Raw genomic sequence first — 24058 nt, 5'->3', positions numbered from 1 at the left:
GCCTGCTACGTGAACCCCAGCCTCAGCCAGCTGCCCTCGCCAGCCGAGGAGGCCGACCACGACCTCTGCGTGCAGCTGGTGCAGCTGCTTCACAGCACACTGGTGGATAGTATGCGGACCGTGCAGGTGGCCGAGAAGTGCCTAGAGATGGGCATCTTCCAGGATGAGGACCTGGATGGGGTAAGTGGCCTGCCGACCAGGCCAGGTTCCAAGCAGCGCCACAGGCACAGGCCACTCCCAGGAGCTGTGGGGCAGATAAGAAGCCACGATTAGAAATGGCCTTGTAAAAAGGAAAGGGGAGTGCCCAAACTTGATGTAAAAGAGAAACAGTGTTCCAGGTAAGCCAGTGAAAACTGTTGTCAACAGCAGGTAGGATGCCAGGTAAGAGCCGGAGAAAGAAGAATGCCATGAACAGAGGGTTAGACTAAACCACTATCAAAGGAATATGGCTGGCTTTGCTGTTATTTATCATTTTTCCCACAGACCTTAGGCTCAGAAGGTCAGTATCTTCCAGCCCATGAACCATACCAGGAAGTAGTGATGGCCTGTAAATTCACAGAGACTGCTTGAGTTGAAATTAAGCAAGAGCTTCCTTTCCTGTTTTTGCCATAGGTTCATTAAGGAGTATCCTACTAGACACTGAAGCTGAGCAGAAATACCAGTTTGACAAGAACACAAAAACACGATGAAAACATTTGCAGGTGTTTACCCCATTTGGCTAAGAATGACTTGCCTGGACTAGTGTGAAACTTAAAAATGGTGCCCCAATAAATGGATATGAAACAGAGCTAGAAGAAGAAATTAAAGTAATACTTGCCATAGCAATAAGGGGGAAACTGAAAAACTAAGGGTGGACTACAACATATTTGCACCCTGAGCTTTTGCATCCACTTTATAGGTAGTTCAGTGCTTCATCGCAGTTAGATAACAGTCACTTACATAATTTCAGTAGCAGCAAGGGCCAGCTGCACCCTAGTGCATGGGGACCCAAGCATGGTAACACAGCATGCAGAGGCAGGGGTTTTTTTGGAGGTTCCTGGCTCAATTCTCTGGTAATGTGTTCACCTCTTCCCCCAGGGTCATCATTTTACTGCTGGTATTTCCATTAAGCCCTTCATTACCCTTCACAATCGTGCTGGTTTCAACCCCAATGGCACCTAGGCTTTCTTAATATGCTTTTATATTCCATTTTGTTTATTTCTGCCTACTCCCAGTTCCCATGCACTTCCTTTTAGTGCTCAGTCTCAATCAGGGGTTCCCACTGCTGTGCCTGCCTGTTTTCTTGCTAATCAGGATGGGTGATTCTTAAGCCTCAAGAAAATTGACCTTGAGGACTGAACACCTGTCTCAGGCTGCTTTGGTTTTGGGGTGGTTATTTTGTTCCTCAGGTGATCACTTGCCAAGTCCTGCTCATGACAACCTTGGAATGCTTCTCCATAACTTCTTTGAGGACAGTAGCCACTCGTCAGTTTAAGAAGGAAAATGTTCCATTTTATGTATGAGGTCATGTTAACAGATTAAGTCTGAGCTCTGGTAAGGATTCTCCTTAATCAAGATTGGCTATTCCCTAAACCAATGTGAACACCCATTGTTAATAATTATTATATGGTGGTTATTTCTATAACTATTGACCAGAACTACCAGTCTCTCCAAGTACATTTCAGGTCTCTTAAGTTTTATATTTCCTACCTGAAACCATATGGGATAAATAGAAGGTTGGACAAAACTGTAGTAAGTCTCTTCTGTAAATGACAGGCCTACTTTATACCTTCATTTTTAAGTATGTGTTGTGATTTAAGCCCAGCTGGCAACTAAGCGCCATACAGCCACTCGCTCGCTCCACCCTGGTGGGATGTGGAAGAGAACTGGAAGAGCGAAAGTGAGAAAATTTGTGGATTAAGATAAAGACAGTTTAATAGGTAAAGCAAAAGCTGTACGTGTAAGCAGAGTAAACCATGGGATTCAGTCACCACTTCCCATGGTCAGGCAGGTGTTCATCCATTTCCAGGAAAGCAGGGCTCCGTCACATGTCATGGTTACCTGGGAAGACAAACGCTGTAACTCTCAATGCCCTCTGCCTTCCCTCAGCTCTATATGCTGAGCATGATGCTGTATGGTATGGAGTATCCCTTTGGGTCAGTTGGGGTCAGCTGTCCCATCTGTGTCCCCTCCCAGCTTCTTGTGCACCCCCAGCCTGCTCGCTGGTGGGGTGTGGTGAGGAGCGGACAAGGCCTGGACTCTGTGTAAGCACTGCTCAGCAGTAACTAAAACATCCGTGCATTATCAATGCTGTTTCCAGTACAAATCCAAAACACAGCCCCATAGTAGCTACTGTGAAGAGAATTAACTCCACCCCAGCCCAGACCAGGACGGTATGTTTTAATGATGACAGGGAAATGCATTTGTACCTATACAATTCTTACTAACTTCCCTCCACCATTCCCAAAGTCTGTCTCAGGATTGTGTTGGTTTTTTATTTTCTCCAGATCCATACTGTTACTGACAACCGTGGGAACAGAGAAGGTGCAAGGGAACTATTGAGCCGACTAATGCAGAAGAAAGATTGGTTCTCTCGTTTTTTGATTGCTCTGCGTGAAACCCAACATGGAGGCCTTGCAGATGATTTGAGTGGAAATATAGGAGGTAATAATCTTATTTCACTAGCACTGATCTGTGGGGTTTTTTTAATATCTTCTTTTTGTCCTGTTACTCAGTAAAAAATGCAGGGTTCTTATGATATTGATTTCACTGGGACATTAAGACTAATGCTTTCACTTGTCTGGGGATTTCAAGCTCCAGTTATTTAGCATCTTCTTTGATAGATTCTTAAACACTGAAAATCCTTATAAAGCAGTATCAGAATTACAATAGCAGGCATGTAGTTGCAATTAAACTGAATCCTTACCTTTTATAACCCATTGGTTTTCAATGTGATGTTTTTATAATCGTGAAAAATACTGTGAAGGTTAATTTAAACAGACAAAATAAACATTTTCTGTATTTCTCCTTCAACACAAGGATTAGTGTTTTCTTCATAGAATGGTTTACAAATACATGTGACATTTTAAAGTATGCTGCAGTATGTCTCCTTGGGGATAAGACAGATAAGTCTCAAGACATTGTATGAAATTTACTATAAATAGTAGAATAAATTAGTAAAGAGATTATTTACATAAGTGAACCTAAAGGAGCTACTACTTTTAACTCCTGTACAATAATTCTGGGATTATAAAATTATCCCAGTGCTCCCCTGGATTTTAAAGTATGAAAAAGGAACCAGCCCTTAAATACACTATCCCTCATTTTTTACTGGGCTCCACGTATGTTTTATAAGATTTTTGAGGCTAAAGTTTAACAGGTTTCCCATTTAGCAGCTTCAGCCTTCTCACTTGAGGAGTTCACCAGAACTATGTACTTTCAGTTGCTCTATATGGGACAATGGAGAAAGATTGGGATAGAGAGGGGTGTGAAGGTTCCAGCTGAGGACAGGAATAAACCTCTCTTCTGCCAGACACAGATAAGCATCTGCCATGTTCGAGTGTGCAGTTCAAAAGTGGTTGAGTGTTTCAGTCTGCAGGACAAGACCAACCAAGTCAGAGCCTCAGAAGGTAGTTCTGAGTGAAAGTCAGATGCTGGGAGTAGCTCAGCAGTCCCTGTGGCCCTAATTTTCATTTTGTGTTGCAGGTTTGTCAGGCTTAAATTCTTGTCTTTGTTACTTTGCTATCAGTAAACTAAACAAAGTAATAAATATTTAGGAAATGTGCAACTTCTTAAAATTATTTTCATGTTTATTTTCAATTATTTTAAAACTTTACATGTCTGAATTTTTAGTATAGTGCAGACATATAGGGTAAAACTTAGTTTAATTCAGTTGTTCAATGCAATATTAAATGGATGCATTTATTCCACAGTTTCTCAGTAATCTTGGGCAATGCAAGACTCAAGATAGTTAATTACAGATTATTATGTAAAGCATAAATTGTGTTGCTCTTACTAGAGGATAAGAAAGTTTCCATGTACACAGTCCTATATGTGTGTAGATGTATAAATTTTTTGATTGCTGCAGCATCCACTGATACAAGATCATGGAAAGGAACCACTAAGAACAGGTTCATTGGGTACCTTGGAAGGAGAAGCTCAATACAATAGGAGAAGAAATCAACTCCAGGTTGATTTGTTACAGTAAAATACATTATTAGCAGGCACCTACATATAGATATTGAGAACTTTATAAGAAAATAAATCTTGACATAAATTGAATCTATTAAATTCTTTACCCTAGATTTCTAATTGCAGAGTAATTGAGTTCCAAATCTGGAAAACCCTGGAATGCAGTCTCATGCAGTTTGGCTAGTTGGTTGGGGTTTTTTTAAAGTTTATAATTTTTTGAACAGTATTTTTTACCTTTGGAGGATGCCTGGTTCTGCATGAATCTAATAAAAATAAAAGAACAGAGAAGTCAAAGTGAAATTATTTCCGTATTTGAAGTAAGACAAAGACCTGGAAGGAGGCAAAACATCTTGTGAAAGCTTTCTCAGGTTTTCTGTTGTATGGGCAAGTTTTGATGTCCTGTAGGATACATCCATTTATGAATTTACAGGACCAGTGGAACTGAGAAGGTAGGAAACATAGTCTAGTCCACAAATTCAGTTTTCAGATTTTTATCGTGACCACAAATATTTGAGATTTATGACCAACAATATTATGAATAAATATTTATTAAAATATTAGACTTGCAGACTAACATTGGAGGTGTTCAAGGCCAGGTTGGATGAGGCTTTGAGCAACCTGATCTAGTGAAAGATGTACCTGCCTATGTCAGGGAGTTTGGGACTAGGTGATAATTGAAGGTCCCTTCCAATCCAAACCATTCTGTGATTCTGTGATGTGTAAGTCATGACCAAGACCATATGTTATGCTGTTATGTGCATGATGAATACAGGTTAGTTCTATGTTTTCTGTGTTCCACGCTAAAAGAAGTTAGATGTTTTATAGTGCCTTGGAATTTATTTTCTAGGAACAGAAGATAAACAAAATGGGATGAAGAACAGTATGAACAAAGAAAGAGAAGTTAAAAGCCAACCAGGTTATGCCATAGTGGAGGATTTGAAGCAGCAAGAAAATATGAATGATAGTTTCAGCAGTGAGAACAATTTATTGGAAACATCTATTGGAAAGAATTCTGTAGTTTCAGGTATGTCCACTTGTGCTGTACCAGTTAAACTTTAGTAATTGAGAAAACGTTCTTTGTGTATCAGGAATGTGTGGTGCTGTCAAGGGGAAAACAATGAAAGAAAAAAGTAAATATTGATTTTTTTGGAAGCAGAAAATTCCATTTCTTCCTATGAATTAACAGCAGTAGCAATTTCAAGGGCCGTATCTACAGATTTCTTCAGTTCAAAGAGTTGCTATAGGACAAGAATATATTGTCATACTTGAACTAATCATTCTGAAAGGTAAGAGCTGGTTCAGAAATCAATTTGCTAGCACAGTGCAGAATGGCTTAGGAGGACATGACCAAAAAATCTGTAGCACGCTATATACAGCCTTCACATAGATGTTTTCTGTATCCTGGTTGTAGTGATGATGTTTTATCTGCTATGGGTTGATTGATTTTCTTATAATTGAGCAATGTCCCCTTAAATAGCACTTTTAACAACTTTGTATTTTTTTATTTATTGTATGAAGAAATTAGTAATTTTCAAACATTTAATATTTTTAACTAAAACTATTCATATTATTATATTTGTATCTATATTAAATTATATTAATATATTAAATTAATACCTTTTGTCAGATCTATTCATGGTAAGTTTATACTATGCAATGAAAACTTTAGGTTTACATTGACAACTTCCAGTGTTTACAAAGTTTAAATCAAGAGGAATGTTTCTGTACCAGTATAACTGCAGCTGTATTAAGTCCTTCATTCTACAAGTCTTACAATTCTATACCGGAAAACATTTTTGGTTTTGGTCCAACAAGTAGTTTTTCTGTTTATTTTAAGGTTTTGTATTTACAGAGCATCAAACAACCTTTGTCGCTTACATCACATGCTCAGAAGTACATTTTTTAGTACAAATTTTTAGAAAATCTGTGGCCTGTTGTTCATATGGATCCACTTTGAAAAACGTGCCTTTGGAGTTGATTACAAGCAACAGCAATTAATGGTAACAATTCCCAGACATAGCTGGGAACCAATGATTCAAACATATGCTGCATGATTAAGGAACCATTCATATGTGTTACAAGTTCAGAAGGAGCTCAGACAATAGTTACAACTGAGATAAATCCTGCCTGAAATGATTTTAGTGAGCTTACTCAGCCAAAGGAGTAAGACAGCTAAAGCTGCTCTTTTTTTACCAAACATGAATAAATAAGAAAAAAAAAAATTGGCTCTAAAAACTACAGCCTTTCAGTGTGCAACAGTAGTAGCCTATTTCTCATTTAGCATCGTATTAACAGCATATCACAATGTTTTGTAGCAAGTAGTGAATTATTAACTACAGCAAAAATATCAACTTGGTTTTCCTGGATTAGAACATAATTTGGCAGTATAAAGAAGATGTGCCAAATATTTAATGATAATACAGAATGCATCAGACTTTTATCTTCACTCTTTGGATCCTTTCGGGGCAAGGCTAAGGCTTTGATTATAGCCTCACTGAGGGCAGGTTACTGTTAGCCTGATCTTTTACCTGACTCTTGTCAGGTTGAGGATTACAGATAACTACATGTATTCAATATTAACTAGCCTGCTACAAGCTAATTCTAGCCTGAAAACTGTGGTCTCCTCAGCACTGAATTGTGCTGAAATTTAGTAGGCAGTGGGTATTAGCAGTTTGTGCAGTTGAGTGTTCAGTGAAATGGTGTTAAGGATGTACACAGTACGTGAACTCTGACAGTTTGGTTCAGGTTGACTTCGGTTTGGTGTGGACTGTGTGCCTGCAAGTGGCTGGAACACATCTCATTTCATTTCAGCTGGCAGGAGTTTATTTCTTCTGATCCAAACCAGCTCTGTGATGTGAACCAGAGTAGGATAAGTGGGGACAATTGACAGGTTCACTGTAAACATGTGCTTTGAATTCACACTAAGCCATCAGTGTAGGTGCAACGTGCCAAGGGCTGCCAGGAGACAGTGCTGCATGAAGATAGCTTGTGGAGGGACTGGCTCACATTGAGCCATCTTGATATGCAGTAAGCTTTGATCTCTGTGCACTCGTACACGCAGACTTAACTGCACCCAAATCCTTTTTCCATTTCCATCCTTTCTTGTGATCTCGTAAGACTGTATTTTTAGACCAGGCAGCTGAAAATACAACTGGAGCCCAGATTCTACTTCCAAGTAGGCTGGGAACCCACCTAATTTGCAATTTAATGCTGTCAAGTGTTGTCAGTTTTGCAGCACACTCCCACCATTCCTTCATGTATGGAGAAGGACAAATTTCAAGGAGGACGCATTTCAGGGAGAAAGATTTTTTTCAAGCTACTTGGGATTGCTGCGGTGTGCATTGTATCTAAAGTTTCTTACTGGAGTAGTTGTGACAGAGGGAGTCTGAAGGTGTGAGGGCAGTAGGGTCATAAAGATGAAGTAGAAATAGATTGCTTAGCCTAAATGAAAACTAGAGATAGATTGTGCATGCAAAAAACACAGATAAGAAATTGCACACACAAAAGCCAACACAAAAGCAGTAGGTTTGCAGGGTCAGAAGTGAAACACTTGGATTAAGGCCACAGTTACCTGTATAAACAATAATTTAAATAAACAGCAGGTCTCTCTTTCATGACCTGATTTAAAAAAAAAAAAAAAGTTGACTGGAACGAATAATTACACTGTAATTAACTGCAGATGTCAGTAATGTCTCACAAAATGTCTCTTAATGCTTCAGATAGAAAAACTGCCTATTGATTTGAAAGTAGGACAAATTTTAATAGCCCCTTTATATTTTAGTCCTTCGTTTATATTTTCCATTGTCTGACACTTATTCTGTGACATAATGTAGCACAGGACAGGAAAGAAAGACTTCTTTAATCCTGCATAGATAATTTTTTTTTTCCTATTGTATTCCATGGTCTCTCCTTACTTTAGTGCAAAGAGGGTGAAAATCTTCCCGTGGAATATGCTTCGTTACAATGGGCAAGTAGCACTGTAAGGGAAGTAAGGGAAGATGAGGGAAAGTGGCTCTTTTTTCTTCATTGCTTTGGAAAGGGTTACTGTTGTATTTATTTATTTATTTTAAAATAATCCAGGAAAGTTGCCAAGTTGACAATGACAACATTATTCTGTTCACCTTTCATTTGGAAGATGAGTATTTTACATTGTACTTCACCACTGACATTTTCTGTTGAGATATTATTTTCTAGTGCATGCTGCACATTGTAATTTGGATAATTATGTACAAAACACTTTGTAAATGCATATCTTCTGATGCACGTACATCTTTCAATGTGTCATTTTAAATGTGAGACCACGTGGAATAGATACATAAAATTTTAATGTCATCCTGATTTTCCTATCCACGTGGATTCCTGGTAAGTGAAAAAAGAGATAGCAGTTCTTCATAGTTTGGATTCCCACTACTGCTACTTAGTAGCTTGTCTGGGGTCTTTCGACATAGATTATAACCAGTGAGGTTTTCTACTTTTTTCTAGGACAATGCTGTCTTTTATGTGATAGTAAATGCATGCTGTTCTTTAATAAGAGGGAAATCTTATATGGATCAGGATTCTGCTGAGAATATATTTTGATTGCATTGATTTCTAGGAGACAAGGGTTTTAATTTAGGTTGAACTTCTTCCTTATATCTAATCTAAACTTCCCCTGTTTAAGTTTAAACCCATTCCCCCTTGTCCTACCACTACATTCCCCCTTGTCCTACCACTAGAGTCCCTAACGAAGAGTCTCTGGCCAACATCCTTGTAGGCCCCCTTCAGATACTGGAAGGCTGCTATGAGGTCTTCACGCGGCCTTCTCTTCTCCAGGCTGAACAGCCCCAACTTTCTCAGCCTGTCTTCGTACAGGGTGTGCTCAAGCCCTCTTATCATCCTCGTGGCCATCCTCTGGACTTGCTCCAACAGCTCCATGTCCTTTTTATGTTGAGGACACCAGAACTGTACACAATACTCCAAGTGAGTTCTCACGAGAGCAGAGTAGAGGGGCAGGATCACCTCCTTTGACCTGCTGGTCACGCTTCTTTTGATGCAGCTCAGTGTTCTATGAGCACTATAAGCTCGGTTGCAGCGTGCTGCAGGTAAGCTGACAGTGCAGGATGAGGCTGTTTGGAGCAGATTTTTCCAGAAGAACTGTGTATCTCTGTAGATATTTGAAGGACTGTGTTCTGGAAAATCTAGCTACGCAAGTTACGCTTGAGACTGAAAAAAAGTCAGTGGATTGTCCAGCAGAGGGAGCGCTTAACATTAGAATGTCTACAGTAAACCTGTCAGATTTCGGTGGCAGTCTCCAAGTCTTCTCTTGTGTGTAACGGGATTGTCGGTCTCTACTTTTACTTGTAAACGCTTTGGAAGATTTACTAATTCCTCTCTGGTTTTATTCACGTGGGAACTACGGCTTACTCTTTTCATGTTACGTGAAGAAACCCTTTAAAAAAAAATGAATCCCAGGTATTTTGATTTTACTTTGACTACAGATGTAACTCACGTGGCTTACAGTGATCAAAAGAGAATGTCTTCAGTTTGCCAACAGCACAGTGTATCCAGTAGACTAACATGTTTTAATTTTTTGGGGGTTCTTGTGGGTTTTTTTTTTTTTGGAGGGAGGGGAGAGAAGAGTTGACTTTTCGCCCCTCTGAAAAGATACAGTAAAATAGGACTAGAGAGGATCATGCAGTTGGTCATGTCTGGCCCCTTGCTTTCAAGCAAACAGAACAGAGATGCCTGACAAAAATCAATCATGACCCACATTGCCTTACCTCTTCTATGTTTTGGATTTTCACCTTCCAGTCCATAATTATTTATAATTAATTATGTTGATCACAGTTTTTTCTTTAAGAAAAGGCTTAATAAAGGTAGTCATAGTTCAGACATCTCTGCCAGACATTTGTCTAGCTTATTTTAACAACCTGGGGAGAAAGCAAACAGTATGCTTTTGCTATTTATATTTGTATAACAAATTATTATGTTTGTGTTTTTGTTTTAGAGTCAGATGTCTCTATAGGAGTTGGATGTATCAGTAACTTCAATGAAAACTTGGGTCAAAGCTGCACAACCAGTGATTCAGGTAAGTTTCCCTTTTGTTATTCAGTAATTGCAAAATTACTAAGATTGGACTTACTGGACTTAAGTCCCAGTCCCAAAAGAGCTGATTTACTGAGATCATCTGAATAAGCCTCTAGACCTTGTCCTTGTACAAAATGGTCAGTGATGTGGAATGATAGAATTACATAGGCTAGAAGGGATTTCCAGAAGTCATCCAGTGCGGTAGGCTGTACAGATATTGATGATGCTGCCACATATATGTGCTTCTTTTGCTCTCAGAGAGGAGCTAGATTGTGCCTGGCCACTGCATAGGGTGAGAGGAAATAGGACATGCTTTAGAAGCATCTAAGAGTGAGGAGAAGCATTTCCATTGTACTTGCAAAACAGTAATGAAGGTCCACTTTGGACCCAAGTAGTTTAGTAGCCCTGTTTGTAAAAGCAACCTAATCAGTTGAGGTTACTATCTGAAGACCTTTACAAATCTAACATTTAAACATGTTGTGCAAGTTCTCAATATAATTTGAAACTAAATGGTGGACTGTGTTTACATTATACTTTGCATACAACTAGAAAGTTGCTATACACACTCTGACCCCAATTAAACACTGCTGCTGTAAAAGACACCCCTATTTTCCTTTTTTTCAGTCTTAGACCTCAGGCAGGCAGAACAAGATTTACAGCTGTCCACCATGGTGAACAGCCCATGCGTGCCTACACAGAATTCAAGAGGAACCACTTACCTTGTAGAATCTAGCCTTTATAACATTTGTGCAGGGACTGTCTTGTACAAGGGCTAGAAACAAGCTGGGTATCTTTCAGGCCATCTTTGCCTAATAATGCTAGTATTAGATCAGTAAAGTCAATGTAAATGTTATATATCATATGCCTGCAAAGTATTTATTGTAAATGGTTTTAAAATAGTTTCAAGCTTTTTAAATATTAAAATCCATGTATTTTGTAAGTACAAAGAAAATTCAAGATATGTCAAACCAAAATTGCTACCTTCTAGCTAGGATTTCTGTCCATGTATTGCTAACTCTGAAGAATATGCTTTGTACTTCTGTGTCAACTAGTGACTCATCAGTCACATTGTATTTCTTTCCTCACTGTGTCACATGAAATGTCTGAGCACAGAAGTTTCTGTTCTGTAGACAGTCACACTGTATCAGTCAGGCTGATAGAGGCTACTGGTATGGGGCAGCACATACGTATGTATGGCTTGATTCATTAAGATTCCTAAAAAACTCAGTAAACTGGTCATTGGCTAGGTCCAGTAGTCCAGCAGAAAAAAAAAAACAACACTACATTTATATGAAGAAAGTAGAATAAATTTTTTCCCCCATGTTTACTCGCTGTATGTTCTGTTGTTTACATATGGGCTTTAAAAATAAGTAGTTAAAATGCTTAAAAAAAAAAATCATGCTTTTTAATCATGCCTAGAAAACTCAGTGAGAGCAACTATGAGAAAAAAGCTAAGGAGATACAGATGGACTTTGTGATATTTATGGATTTTATAATTTAAAATTTTGCAGTAAGGCTGTTCTGTAAACGGAAATGTTTGGATAGTGTCTTAATGCACTGACATGATTTGGATTTTAATGCAAAGATTTGTGGATTTAGTTGCAGTCTTCTGTGCAAAGATCATTTTACATATAAGAAAAATGGTGGAATTAGGATAATAGAAGAGTAATTATCATGCTGCTTTTATCCCAGAGAGGCAAGTCATATGAGCATTGTACAAAGGCAGACAACTTCCCTAAAGTTATACAGTGTATGATGAGAGTTCTTTAATGGAATCATATCCTGTGAAAAGATTCCTGTATTAGCCTTTATCTAAACAGGGGCTGAGGAAGGTAGGAGAGTGCTAAGTTAAATATTTTTTAGGCCTGGACGGTTAATTGAGGATGTTAAGGAGCTGAAATTTAACCAAACAGATGGGTGATAAAGTGCTAGTTTCAATATGATTGAACTATTGAATTTAGCCAACCAGAAAGTAAACAACGTTCTTCCTCAAAAGAGAGTAGTAGAAGTCAGATAAGTAACATCAAGTACTCTCTGGTGTGAATTTCCCTGTGTTGCAGGTAGAACTGCACTCACACTAAAAGGCAAACCAAGCAAAAAACACTTAAGAATGGCATTCAGATGTTTCCATCAGCAGTATTTTATCAAGCTTCATTACTTTTTGTTAGTTTAATTTTATTTAATGGAATCAGGGGCACTAGAAAGAAACACTTGGTTTGTGTGTAGTGTATCAGTGATAATAAAATCCTCATGATTCTTCACTTAATGATATCATCAGGAAATAAAACTGTAGGGTTTTCCCCCTCATTTTTAGTCTAGTAGAATGAATTTGTGCCTCTTCTTCACTGAGGACAGTTAATCCTTGGAGGGTGATGTAAACATATCTGCAGGAAGAAAAAAGCCCTAAACTCCTTTAAAATAAATCCTTCTTATAGTAATATAATTTCTGACTTCTGAAGTATTTGTACTAAGATCTTCTCACTGCCTGAAATAATGTAACAGCATTTTCCACTTTAAGTTTTGAACATTGTTTGTTTCACCTGTAAGCTATAGATCTTAATTCCCTGCCATTGCATTTTATATGATAGATGGAAGTTTTTGGGCATAATGTGACAAATGTATATGGCTTTTTAGTGAACAGCTCAATTGCATTATGCGTGAGTCAGTCTGGAAGCAGCGCAATCTACCATGAATAGGTGTGATACATTCTGCAGTTAGCTCTATCTTGTATGGGCAATTGAATTTTTTATCTGTTTGATCTTCATACTTTATAACTCCCTTCATCATTTTTAAGTGGTCCCTATCTCTCTTTCTTTCTATGGCTCCATCCTTTCTTTCATCCTCTGGGAAGTATTTAAAAAGGTGGCTCACAATCAAATAAATTTCAGTACTGGTGAAAGAGAACATCACATGAGATTGGCTGGATTATAAATACTGCAGCTCTCAACACAACCCTTGTTGGTCCCAGTGCTACTGAACTGTATCATTTGAATTCATACATGGTAATAGTCGTGTCAACATAGATGGGTAAAGTCATACTGTGTCTTATGCCACCTACTCTGGTTGGTGACTGGATGTAAGCAGTTCTGATTCAGAACTGCACAGGTCCACAGAGCAGCATTGCCTATGCTAATACGCACTATTTATTCAGAAGATGCTTCTGATAGGAAATTAATAATTTTCCCTTTGACATTTGTTGGATAATCTGATAAATGTTGTATGCCTCTTGTTTTATACTTATATTTCTTTGTACCCTTAGATGAAGAGGAGAGCAGAGCTTCACCTGAGCCAGATCTGGTCCTGAGAGATTACCAAATGGAAGTTGCAAAGCCAGCACTGAATGGGGAGAATATTATAATATGTCTCCCTACAGGCAGTGGTAAAACCAGAGTGGCTGTTTACATTACCAAAGATCATTTGGATAAGAAGAAGAGAGCATCAGAGCCTGGAAAAGTTATAGTCCTTGTTAATAAGGTATGTTTGTCCATTTTTTAAAAATAGGGGGTTTTTAAACCTCATGCACTGTTGATATAGAACTAGTAAAATTAATATAAACACACATCTCGGCTTCTCCAGATCTGGCTATGTCCAAAGGCATACAGCTCTTAGACTGTCATCTCCATTGCATCATCATGGTGCAAGCATGATTGATTTTAGTTCACCCCAGTGCAAATGCAAATTTAGATTTGCCCTAACAACCACATTATTGGAAAAAGTACAATTTCATGTTAGAATGAGCAGAACTGAAATCATATTTTAAAAAATAAAAATATTTTTCACATTCCATGTTTGGATTTGGTAATGAAGGCCACCTAATGAGTTTCATAGTAGTTAGGGAATATTCTGTCAGATTTTCTTCTGATTACTGTAACTTTTACAGTTCGATTTAGTGCATACAATATAAAGTAATATTCTATTGTAACATTAAAATATGGAAATACATTTATTTTAAAATTTTATTAAAATAATAAAAGATATGGATATCCTTTTGTAAGAATCAAATTGATAGCATGTTATAAGCTTGGCTGAGGACCCAGAGCATTCATGATTTGTTTGTTCTTTCTAAGTCACAGTTGAGCCAAAGCTCTTGGACAAAAAGGTTTTGTAGGAGCAGTTGGAGGGGAGGAATTGATTTGAAAATTTTTAGTGCTTGGTTTTGTTTTTCTGTGTTTGCGTTTTTTTTAATCCTACCCTGCAGTGAATAAGGGGATGTTTGCTCTTCTAATGAAGTATACTTTGTGCAAAGGGTATGTTCACCTAACAACATATGTGCTCTGTTTTAAATTATTTGGAAACTTTTATTCAGGTACCATTGGTAGAACAGCATTTACGAAAGGAGTTTAATCCATTCCTGAAGCGTTGGTATCATGTTATTGGTTTAAGTGGTGATTCTCAGCTGAAAATCTTATTTCCTGAAGTTGTCAGAAGAAATGATGTCATCATTTGTACAGCACAGATCCTTGAAAATTCACTGCTAAATGCAGACAAAGAAGATGAAGAAGGTGTCAACTTATCAGGCAAGCTTTTAATTCTGAAATATTTAGAGAAGGGCTAAAAGTATGTCTCTATTCTGGAAAATAATGTATTTGTGAAAGAAGAAGTACTTGTCTGGGTGTTACAAGAAGCAGTAGAGAAACCTGAGGGGTCAGTCTATGTCAGTGCCTAGAGCTGACTGGAGTATTGCCTGATCCAAACTAACTACTGCAGAGCTGCTTGAGTACCTGAAAATTGCCTCCCCTCCTTCAGATTGCTTTTTTATTATCCTAGGCAGAGCACCAGAGATTTTCTTATACTTACTTCCTTTCCACTGCACCAAAATTAATAAACCTTCCCAAGTCTGAATCATTTGGGAATGCTGTATAGGGGCACCTGAACAGAAAGTGCTGACCTGATTACAATTGGGCCGAGTCCCAACCAGCTTGTGTAATGAAGTGTTTCTTTGAAGCGGTTTCACACCTTGAAGTTCCCTTCATAAGGAGCTGTTTTTCTCCAGAACTGAGGTGGCCCTGCAAACAGGACTGTTACACCTATGCTAGAAAGTTCAGCTGGACTAAAGCCAAGCAAGCCTCAACAGAGGCAGCTCCATTTTCATGGCTATGATATTGTTAATTCACAATCTATATAAACCACCCTAATTAGTTATAAAGTTTTTATTCCTAATTTCTATTCATGCATTTTTCATCCGTTTCCACAGAGGTCTGCATACATATAACATGAAATTCCAGCCTCAGTGAAATGAAGGGGACTCTCTTAATTGTGTTTTACCGGATGTTTAACCTCTTTACTAAAGGCTGAAGTCACTGTCTGGACTTTCTAAAAGCTGTGTATCATTCCTTAGTAGAAGCACATCTCTTCTGGTGGGTTAGGTTCTTCCAGAGTAATGATAGGAATATGCACTGCAAAGGTGATGGTCAAGATCAAAGGGAGTAATTTCATGTTGGCAAAATAACTGAGTAACTGCCAGCACTGCTTCTGAAGTCTTGTAATATGTAGAAATCTTAGAAATAAATAGAAATTTAGGTTTGTAACCACATCGCTCCAGTCCAACTGCCTTCCTGAGCCACCTGTGTGAGGAAAATCAAATTTGCCCAGTGACATGGAGCACTAGTTTGTTTTCCTAGTGATAATCTTTGGTTTAGCCTTTAAATAAAATTTCCATTGTTCAGTCTCCATCTTTTTTTAGGTTCTTTAAAGATGAAGTTACATGATATTTTCTCCAGCCGAAAGGTCAACTGAGAATGTTCTAAGTCTATATTACTTTCCAACATCTGCTGCCAGTGGTTGCAAACTCATTGGTAGTGATACAATTTGAACACACTAATGTGTAACCAAAACCACAGAAATTGTCCAGATTAAAAAAGAAAAAAGGAAAAAAAAAAAAAAAAAAGAAAAGAGAGTTTAACACTGAGCATTGCAGTGATCTGCTTTACAGTCATTTCTGCAAACATTTGTTGAATTGTGGGAAACAATGTCAAATTAGAGTTACTGGCCAGCTGTGGGAAGAGTGGGAGCTCCATAAACCAGTTTTGCTGTTCAAGAAACAGAAAAACGTTCATGAGTCTGCCAGATCAGAACCTTGAAATACATGTCACTGGCTGCATATGCAGGTAGATTAAAAGTTTTCTATATTTGTAAGAGATTTAAAACAAATTAAAAATAATCTTAATTTTCATTTTTGTATAGTACTGTACTTGTTGAATGTAAATATGATCTGACTAAAAGCACATAATACCTGGCTGAATCTTCATCAGTTTCCTCCACTACGAAAGAGAGACGATTGATAGTACTCCCACCATCTGTCTTGTTCTTTCCAGTGACACATCATAAAGCAATATAAATCTTTTAATTGAACTAGAATATGGAGGAAATCTCTGTGTTGCTATAAAATGGAAGCCTATTTTGATCGGGACAGGTCTTTCTAGAATGTCTGAAAGGCTTCTAACATATTAGATATCTTCTCATAAACAAATAGTATGTAGTTTGTCAGATACAGTTATGGATAGAAAAGATAGGATTGAGTTAAACTATGATATGTCCTTAACACTGTTTATTAAAAAATCTCTCCAAAATTCTTTTTACCATCAGATTGGTTTTGCAAAAATAGAAAAGCTTTTTGCTCTACATGAAATGTGAAACTACTTGACACATCAGCACTGCAGCAAAAAATCCAAAGTCTGTTAAATATATACAGCTTCTATCCATGCCTTCCTCCAGCACTACAAATTTCCTAATAACTTAGGGCTTAAACAAACCAATGGGTTCTCTTCAACAGTTTCCTTACCTGTAGCCTGATTTAGTCACACAAATTCTACATTTGAAAGAAAATTAATCATTTGGGGCTAATTTTTTGGGGGTTTGTTTTGTTGTTTTTTTTCCAGATTTTTCACTCATCATTATTGATGAGTGTCATCACACTCAAAAGGAAGGTGTCTACAATAACATAATGCGATGTTACTTAAAAGAAAAAGAGAAGAACAGGAAGCTGGCAAAAGAAAACAAACCACTGATCCCACAGCCTCAGATTCTGGGACTTACAGCCTCACCTGGTGTAGGAGGTGCAACTTCCTACTCCAAAGCTGAAGAACATATTCTGAAAGTAAATAGCCCTCACACTTACAAGCCATCAAAGAGATATTGTCCTGTTCAAGTAAAACTTTTAAAGTCAGTGTTAGTCTCCAAATATGTAAACTGATTTATTTTTTTCATGTGTACATGGGAGTTCAGCTCACACTGCTCAGCAAATTGACTCACTACAAACTAATGTTAATCCATGTACAAACAAAGATTAGTTTACAGGGAACTAGGACTATTGAAAAGGAAAGTAAAAAGGTTGCCTCACTTGAAAAAAAATTCCCAAGATCAGAGGTAAAAAATGCAAAAAATAGTGAAGTTTTACAGTTAATAAAATCTTATTTTTCCACTGATGTATTAGAATTTGCTGTGTATTCCTAAGTCCTAGAGAGATCACAGTGTTTTATATCTGTACATCTAGCATGACTAAACTGGGCTTTGGATGCAAGAAAGTGAAAAACAAAGTTTAATACTTAAACAGGCAGAAACCACTTGTGCGATACAGGTAGTATACAAATGTGTTTCTTTACAGCAATTAGTTACTCAGTGAGAGGGGATTATTGTGTAGTTGCATAAATACCTGACTGGAGATAATTGGTTGCATTCTATACTTAAAGAACCTCTATTTTACTTGAAATTCAATGGATTTACATTAGTAATACAAAAGTAGTTTAGCCCAGTACTCCGGTGAAAACTCCTGACTAGCAGATTGCACAAGAACAGAATGTGATACTGAATAGGTGAGGCCTGTAAGAACCTTTTATGCTGTATCGGTGCAGATAGAATTGTGAGGTATTTCGAGACAAAAACTTTCTGGCAATGGGAAGAGCAGAGAATTCCTTTTCATCATCTCTGAAATCTAAATGTTAGGCTATTGAGGTTTGTATTTAAAGAAATATAATCTGAATACACAAACTCAAATAGATAACTACTGGTGAAGACATTAAAAAGGTTGCCTTCTAGACTTCCTTTCCTGTTTTTTCTGCTCATAACAATTTTAAGGTTTCCCCATATTGCTTTAGACTTAATGACAGGAATGCATGTATTTACTTCCTGGAAGAGATCAAAAGCAAGAGAAGTCCACTTCAGTTGTGCAATTAGTACAAATATTTTCTCCATCTTTTCCACAATGGATAATTTTAAATTACTTTCTACTCTTCTGACCAGCTCTTACTTCTACAGTTACTCACTAACTTTTTTTTTTTTCTATTTCATCATTGATTTTATTTGTTTTATGCTCCAAAATCTACTCTTCCAAAGTATTGATGGCATGTTTCCTTTTTACAAAATACTTGCTTTGTACCCTGATCTACAAGTTTTTTCCTGTGTGCAAGGATCACTTCTGGCCTAAAAAGTAACTTGTTCAGCTTATCTCAAATGCTTTTCAAAGACTTGGCCTTTCTTATGCTGGTAGGGTCTGAATCCAATTTTTTGTAGGAAGAAAATAAAGCTATATAAACCCCAATATTTAAATGAGAAGCTCTGCTGCATTAGTTCATTAGATGTTTTATTAGTTTTCATTAAATGTTAAAAGAAATAACATTCTGTTTTCTCTCAGATTTGTGCCAGTCTTGATGCATGTAGAATCATGACTGTTGAGGAGCATGCCTCCCAGCTGAAGAGTCAGGTGAAGGAACCTTTTAAGAAGACTGTGATTGCAGATGACAAAAGAAGGGTATGGGGTTTTTTTTTTTTTCCAAAAACTCAGTGTTAAAGTTCTGTTGCTCTTTAAAAGCATGTTGTTCAGTATCAAAAACTTTTGGATTATGCTCTTTTTCTATAGATTTATGGGAATAATAGTGCTAAGTTTTATACGTATTTATTTATCTACCGCTGTCCTCTGTATGGTAAAGTAGCGTAAAGTCAAATAGAATTAAATTTTTACTTACGCGAGTTATATTTTTAAGGTGTCTGGTCAAAAGATCTTCTGAACCATAGTTGAAATGTTTGTACTGGACTGATTTTATGTTCACCAAAAAAAAAGTTATTTCACAGTGTAATATTCTGAACTATTTATGCTCATAACTCTAAATGCACACAGTGACCTTAGGTTTAACATTTAAAAAAATTACTCTGTGTGGTGCTAGCTAATGTTCTTATTGCCAGAAGATGCTTACTTACTCTAGTAATCAATGTATTTCTAGGATCCATTTAAAGAGAGAATAACTGAGATCATGACAGAGATTCAAAACTATTGCCAGCTCCATCCAAAATCTGAGTTTGGAACTCAGCCGTATGAACAGTGGGTGATTAGAGAAGAGAAAAAAGGTAACTGCATAGCAAAAATATCCCAGCTTTGGATTTCTTTGGCTCATCCTATACGCAGGCGCATTTTTGTATTTTTTGTTCACTTTTAGCTGCAAAAGAAGAAAAACGCAAGGAACGTGTCTGTGCAGAACACCTAAAGAAATACAATGATGCTCTCCAGATAAATGATACCATCCGAATGATGGATGCGTACAATCACCTGAATAACTTTTATAAGGAGGAGAAAAGTAGGAAGACAGTAAGAAGTGATGATGATGATGATGGTGAACCAGCAGTATCAAAACAGGATGAAACAGATTTATTTCTAATAGATTTATTTCATGGTAAGTTAGACATACGTTGTGATAGTTAATATTTGAAATCTATAGACCATGCACTAGAGCGATTTGCATAGCCCATTAATTATTACATCCTAAAGATTGCCATGTTGCTTATTATGACAGAATATGATGTTCCAGTTCATACAGTATGGAGTACATTAAACAATATCATAGTGTGACCATGTCCTGATACGTAGTAGAAGTTCTTCAACTTGGCCCAAGGGCACTTTATTTTTGCTGACAGAGTAAGAAAACTGTTCTTTGCTTTTCTTCAGTAAAGTGTCCCCAAGGACACTCGTAGATACGTAGAACATGTATTGCAGTAGACACTCTAGAGGGGCAAAATGTTGAGCAAATGGAATATAAAAGTAGCAAAATGACACATTTTAGCCAATCCACTCTGCAAGCTTTGTTTGTCTATATATTAAGAGATGGGAGTGACAACCCTGTATAAGTTTCAGGTAAAGAATAATTAGTGAGAGAATTAAACAAAGGATTAAATTGCAAAGACCAAATTAGTTGCTCTTTCTTTGTATCATTCAGGTCTCAGAACTAGGATTCATTTAGTCCTTCACAAAGTAATCTTTTTTGCCTCCTTTTTTTTTTTTCCCATACTGCCTTTGCAATGAGGAAGAAGTAGACAAGTTTGTTCCTGTTTCTTATGGCTCCTGGGCAGTGCAAAAGAAAATAGATTTTACTGTAGCATGTATCCCTGCTTTATGTATCCTATGAATACAAATTTAGAATCCCATTGTTAAGAAATTCGGGAAATGTTAAAAAAAGCTTTCAGAAAAATAGATAATGTCATTGTGGTTTTCAGTGACTCTTCATACCTATCTTAAGCTAGAAAAGTAACTTTATTCTAGTTGAAAGCATTCCGTAGGTAAATGAAATTCACGGAACCCAATAGTGAAAATTAAATTATATTCCTTTTTTTTTTTTAACCACTGAAAGTGCCAGGAGTAATGGAAGAATATCTAAAACCTTTCTTTCCAGCCCTTAGTGAAGGTTTAACTAAGGGGGAAATCATGGGAGTTTGTTACATCTGCCTACTTTTTGTATGTATTTGTACGTTTGATTACATTCTAAAATATGAGTAAGACTGTAGTTAGAAAGCTACTGCCTAAGTGGCATAGTAGTTTGTGATACATTGACTACCACTGCATTGGTTCTACTACACCTTTCACTAGACCAGGTTGCTCAAAGCCCCATCCAACCTGGCCTTGAACAGTTCCAATGATGGGACATTCAACAGTTTCTCTGGGCAACCTATTCCAGTAACTCACCAGCCTCACAGTAAAGAATGCCTTCCTAATATCTAACCTAAATTTACTCTCCTTCACTTTGAAGCCATCATTCATTTAACATTTCACTGAACACATTGATATGCCTTTAAAAGGTGCAATACCAGTACCAATGTGCCCATCTACTATATTGCATGCTTCTAGTGAGGATTCCCACTTTAGTGAATGTCCCAAGGAGAATTTTTGTCTAAATCTATAAAAACATTATCAACTCTGAGGGCTGTGCATAATAATCTGTTTTCCCTTGAAAGACTTTCTATTATTTTAAAACCATTTTGCAGATATTGTAAGCTGCAATTTAGCACTTTAATACAGTGCACTTAACTCTGTGCTACTTCTTGTGTGTAGACAGTTTTTTTCTTTTGCTTATTCTCACCATGAAATATAGATCAAGTGTACATTTAAAAGTTAATGGTGATTTATTTTGATTGATTAGTGTATTTTTAATAAATGTAAACATACTTGGAAAAATAATTGGTGTGCCACTGCTTTTCAAACTGGATGCGAATTAGCCATGCTGAGAGTTCTATAGAAAGCTGCTTTTTCCCTTGTTTTTTTTTTCTAGAGCTGTTATTTTACATGGTTACTTTTCCTTAATTTATGTCTGCTATTTTTAAAGCAAAAAAGAAACATCTGAAAGAGTTGGCTAGAAAGCCAGAATATGAAAATGAGAAGCTAATAAAGTTGCGAAACACTTTAATGGAGGAGTTCACGAAGACTGAGGCACCTAGAGGAATTATTTTCACAAAGACACGGCTAAGTGCCTTTGCTCTATTCCAGTGGATTAAGGATAACCCCAAATTTGAAGAAGTGGGAATTAAGGCCCATCATTTTATTGGTGCTGGACATAACAGTGAAATGAAACGCATGACTCAGGTACAGAACTATGTGCTAGAGCATTAAAATCTTGTACATGATTTGAGAAAACAGCTTGGTTTAGTACTAGAACAGCAGACTGAAGTTTGGAGCCCAGAGTTCTGGTTTCATACCTGCCGGCAATTTACCTTCATAATTTTTAGGATAGATCAGTAACAATGTCAGAATAATTCTCTTTCCACAACAAACAAGCTTTTTTGATTTTGGATTCTATGGCAATAGGAGTAACGGACAGCCATTTCCTAGACAAGTATGTAGTCACAAAGAACAGGATTAGTGAGGCATGAGAAGAAGTGAAAAAATGGCAATAGCAAAATGCGATAGTTAAATGAGATCATACTTACCAGCATAACAGTAATTCAAATTATATTCAGTTGCTACATTGAAAAATAAAATTACAATGTTGATTATGCCTTTTTCTGATACCATCCCTTAATCAACTTACACTGATTTATATGCACACTTTACACGGACACAGTGAAAGAGTATTTGCTAAAATTTTCCATGAAAATATCACAACTGATCACTCAACAGTCCATCTAGTACCATTGTGTTGACTTCATATACAATATCTCTGTGATGATTTATACCTCCAGATTAACATTTCCAAAACAAAATACTTCAGTTTCCTAAAACCTCTCTACTTTTCTGCTTTTTACTCCACATAAAATTGCAGCCTCAGCATTTAAGCAAAAATGGTGTGGTTTACTGCTGGGCAAAGTCCATTTCCTTCAGCTGCTCTATTTCAAAAAAGAGTTAAGAATTGTTCTTTCAAAGTTTCTTGTTTTCTATTAAAATTTTATATTTAATCTGTGCACCACATTGCACAAACAAAACAATATCCTGTACATTTTGAAATTGAATATAGGAAATAAGAAGTTTCTATCCTATGCTCAAGCTTGTTTAAAATATCCAACTAATTCAGAAGTCTGTGTTTTGGATGCTTTATTTTCCAAGTGTATCATTTTCTGTGCTTTTTGTGCTGCCTAGATCACCCAAATTACAGTCCCCATTTATTATAGGGAATTCTAAGTACTTTGGAACTTGACTTGAAAGTGCTGAAGTCTGTGCTTCAAGCTGAACTTACCGAAGTCTTAGAAATCCAGAACCTCTGAATAAGTACTTAATTAAAAAATGATAGAGCAACTCCATGCTTGGTTACCTTAGAAAGGTTGGCTTCTGCTCCCTTCTCACTCAAAAAAGGCACTGAACACCAATTATATTCATAGGAACTCTGTGTCTGTGATCTTGAAAGATGCTTAAGTGCAGTTGAAGCTGCTTGATATTTGGCACTCCACTCTGAAATGATTTAACTATAATTCCTTAATCATCTTAATTAGAATAAACTGATGACAGAAACTAAAACTGAAAGTTAATATACTGAGGTTTATTTTGGTTTGGTGTTTGTTTGGTTTTTTTGATTTACAGAATGAGCAAAGGGAAGTTATTGATAAATTCCGAGGTGGAAATCTGAACTTACTTATTGCTACTACTGTAGCGGAGGAAGGCCTAGACATCAAAGAGTGTAACATTGTTATTCGCTACGGCCTCGTCACCAATGAAATTGCTATGGTGCAGGTATGAGTTTACAGATAGATAACTTCTTTTCTTGAAGTGGTTTTCTATTTGGAATATGCAAGTGGTAAATCATATATCTGGGGTTTGGAGATAATTTTGAAACACTTCCATGCTAAAAGAGAAAATGCTTTTGCGACAAGGTTCATTTCCAGTTGCTGTCCTCAGTTTGTATGCCGTATAACATTTGCCTTCATGTGTAATGGTATAATATCCATTTAAAGCTCTACACAAACAGTAAGCTCTTTTAATAGAAAAGCTGTAAGAGTACGATCAGCAGACTGGTTGATGTAAAAGAAGTTTGTACCACCAACAGCAAAAAAGAAATAATTGAATATCAGAATACCATTTTTTCCATGTTCTCACTTAATTTGTGAACACAAATATTTATATATTTATATATTTAAT

General features: G+C 36.9%; 1 protein-coding gene across 1 annotated transcript; it reads left to right on the top strand.

Annotated features, from left to right (window-relative positions):
- Nucleotides 1-6: 6 nt before the first annotated feature.
- On the top strand, nt 7-23653 carry IFIH1 (interferon induced with helicase C domain 1; the record flags this gene model as incomplete). The annotated part of the gene is made up of 12 exons (XM_010012292.1): nt 7-180; nt 2487-2643; nt 5018-5194; nt 10157-10237; nt 13496-13710; nt 14543-14753; nt 17115-17332; nt 18866-18982; nt 19452-19575; nt 19665-19898; nt 21819-22075; nt 23504-23653. Coding segments are annotated over exons 1-12 (2010 nt in total), but the record flags the coding sequence as incomplete, so codon positions are not given.
- Nucleotides 23654-24058: the final 405 nt, after the last annotated feature.

Source organism: Nestor notabilis, unplaced genomic scaffold (assembly GCF_000696875.1).
Source record: "Nestor notabilis isolate BGI_N333 unplaced genomic scaffold, ASM69687v1 scaffold20530, whole genome shotgun sequence".
NCBI lineage: Eukaryota > Metazoa > Chordata > Aves > Psittaciformes > Psittacidae > Nestor > Nestor notabilis.
This window is presented reverse-complemented; position numbering and strand designations above follow the sequence as displayed.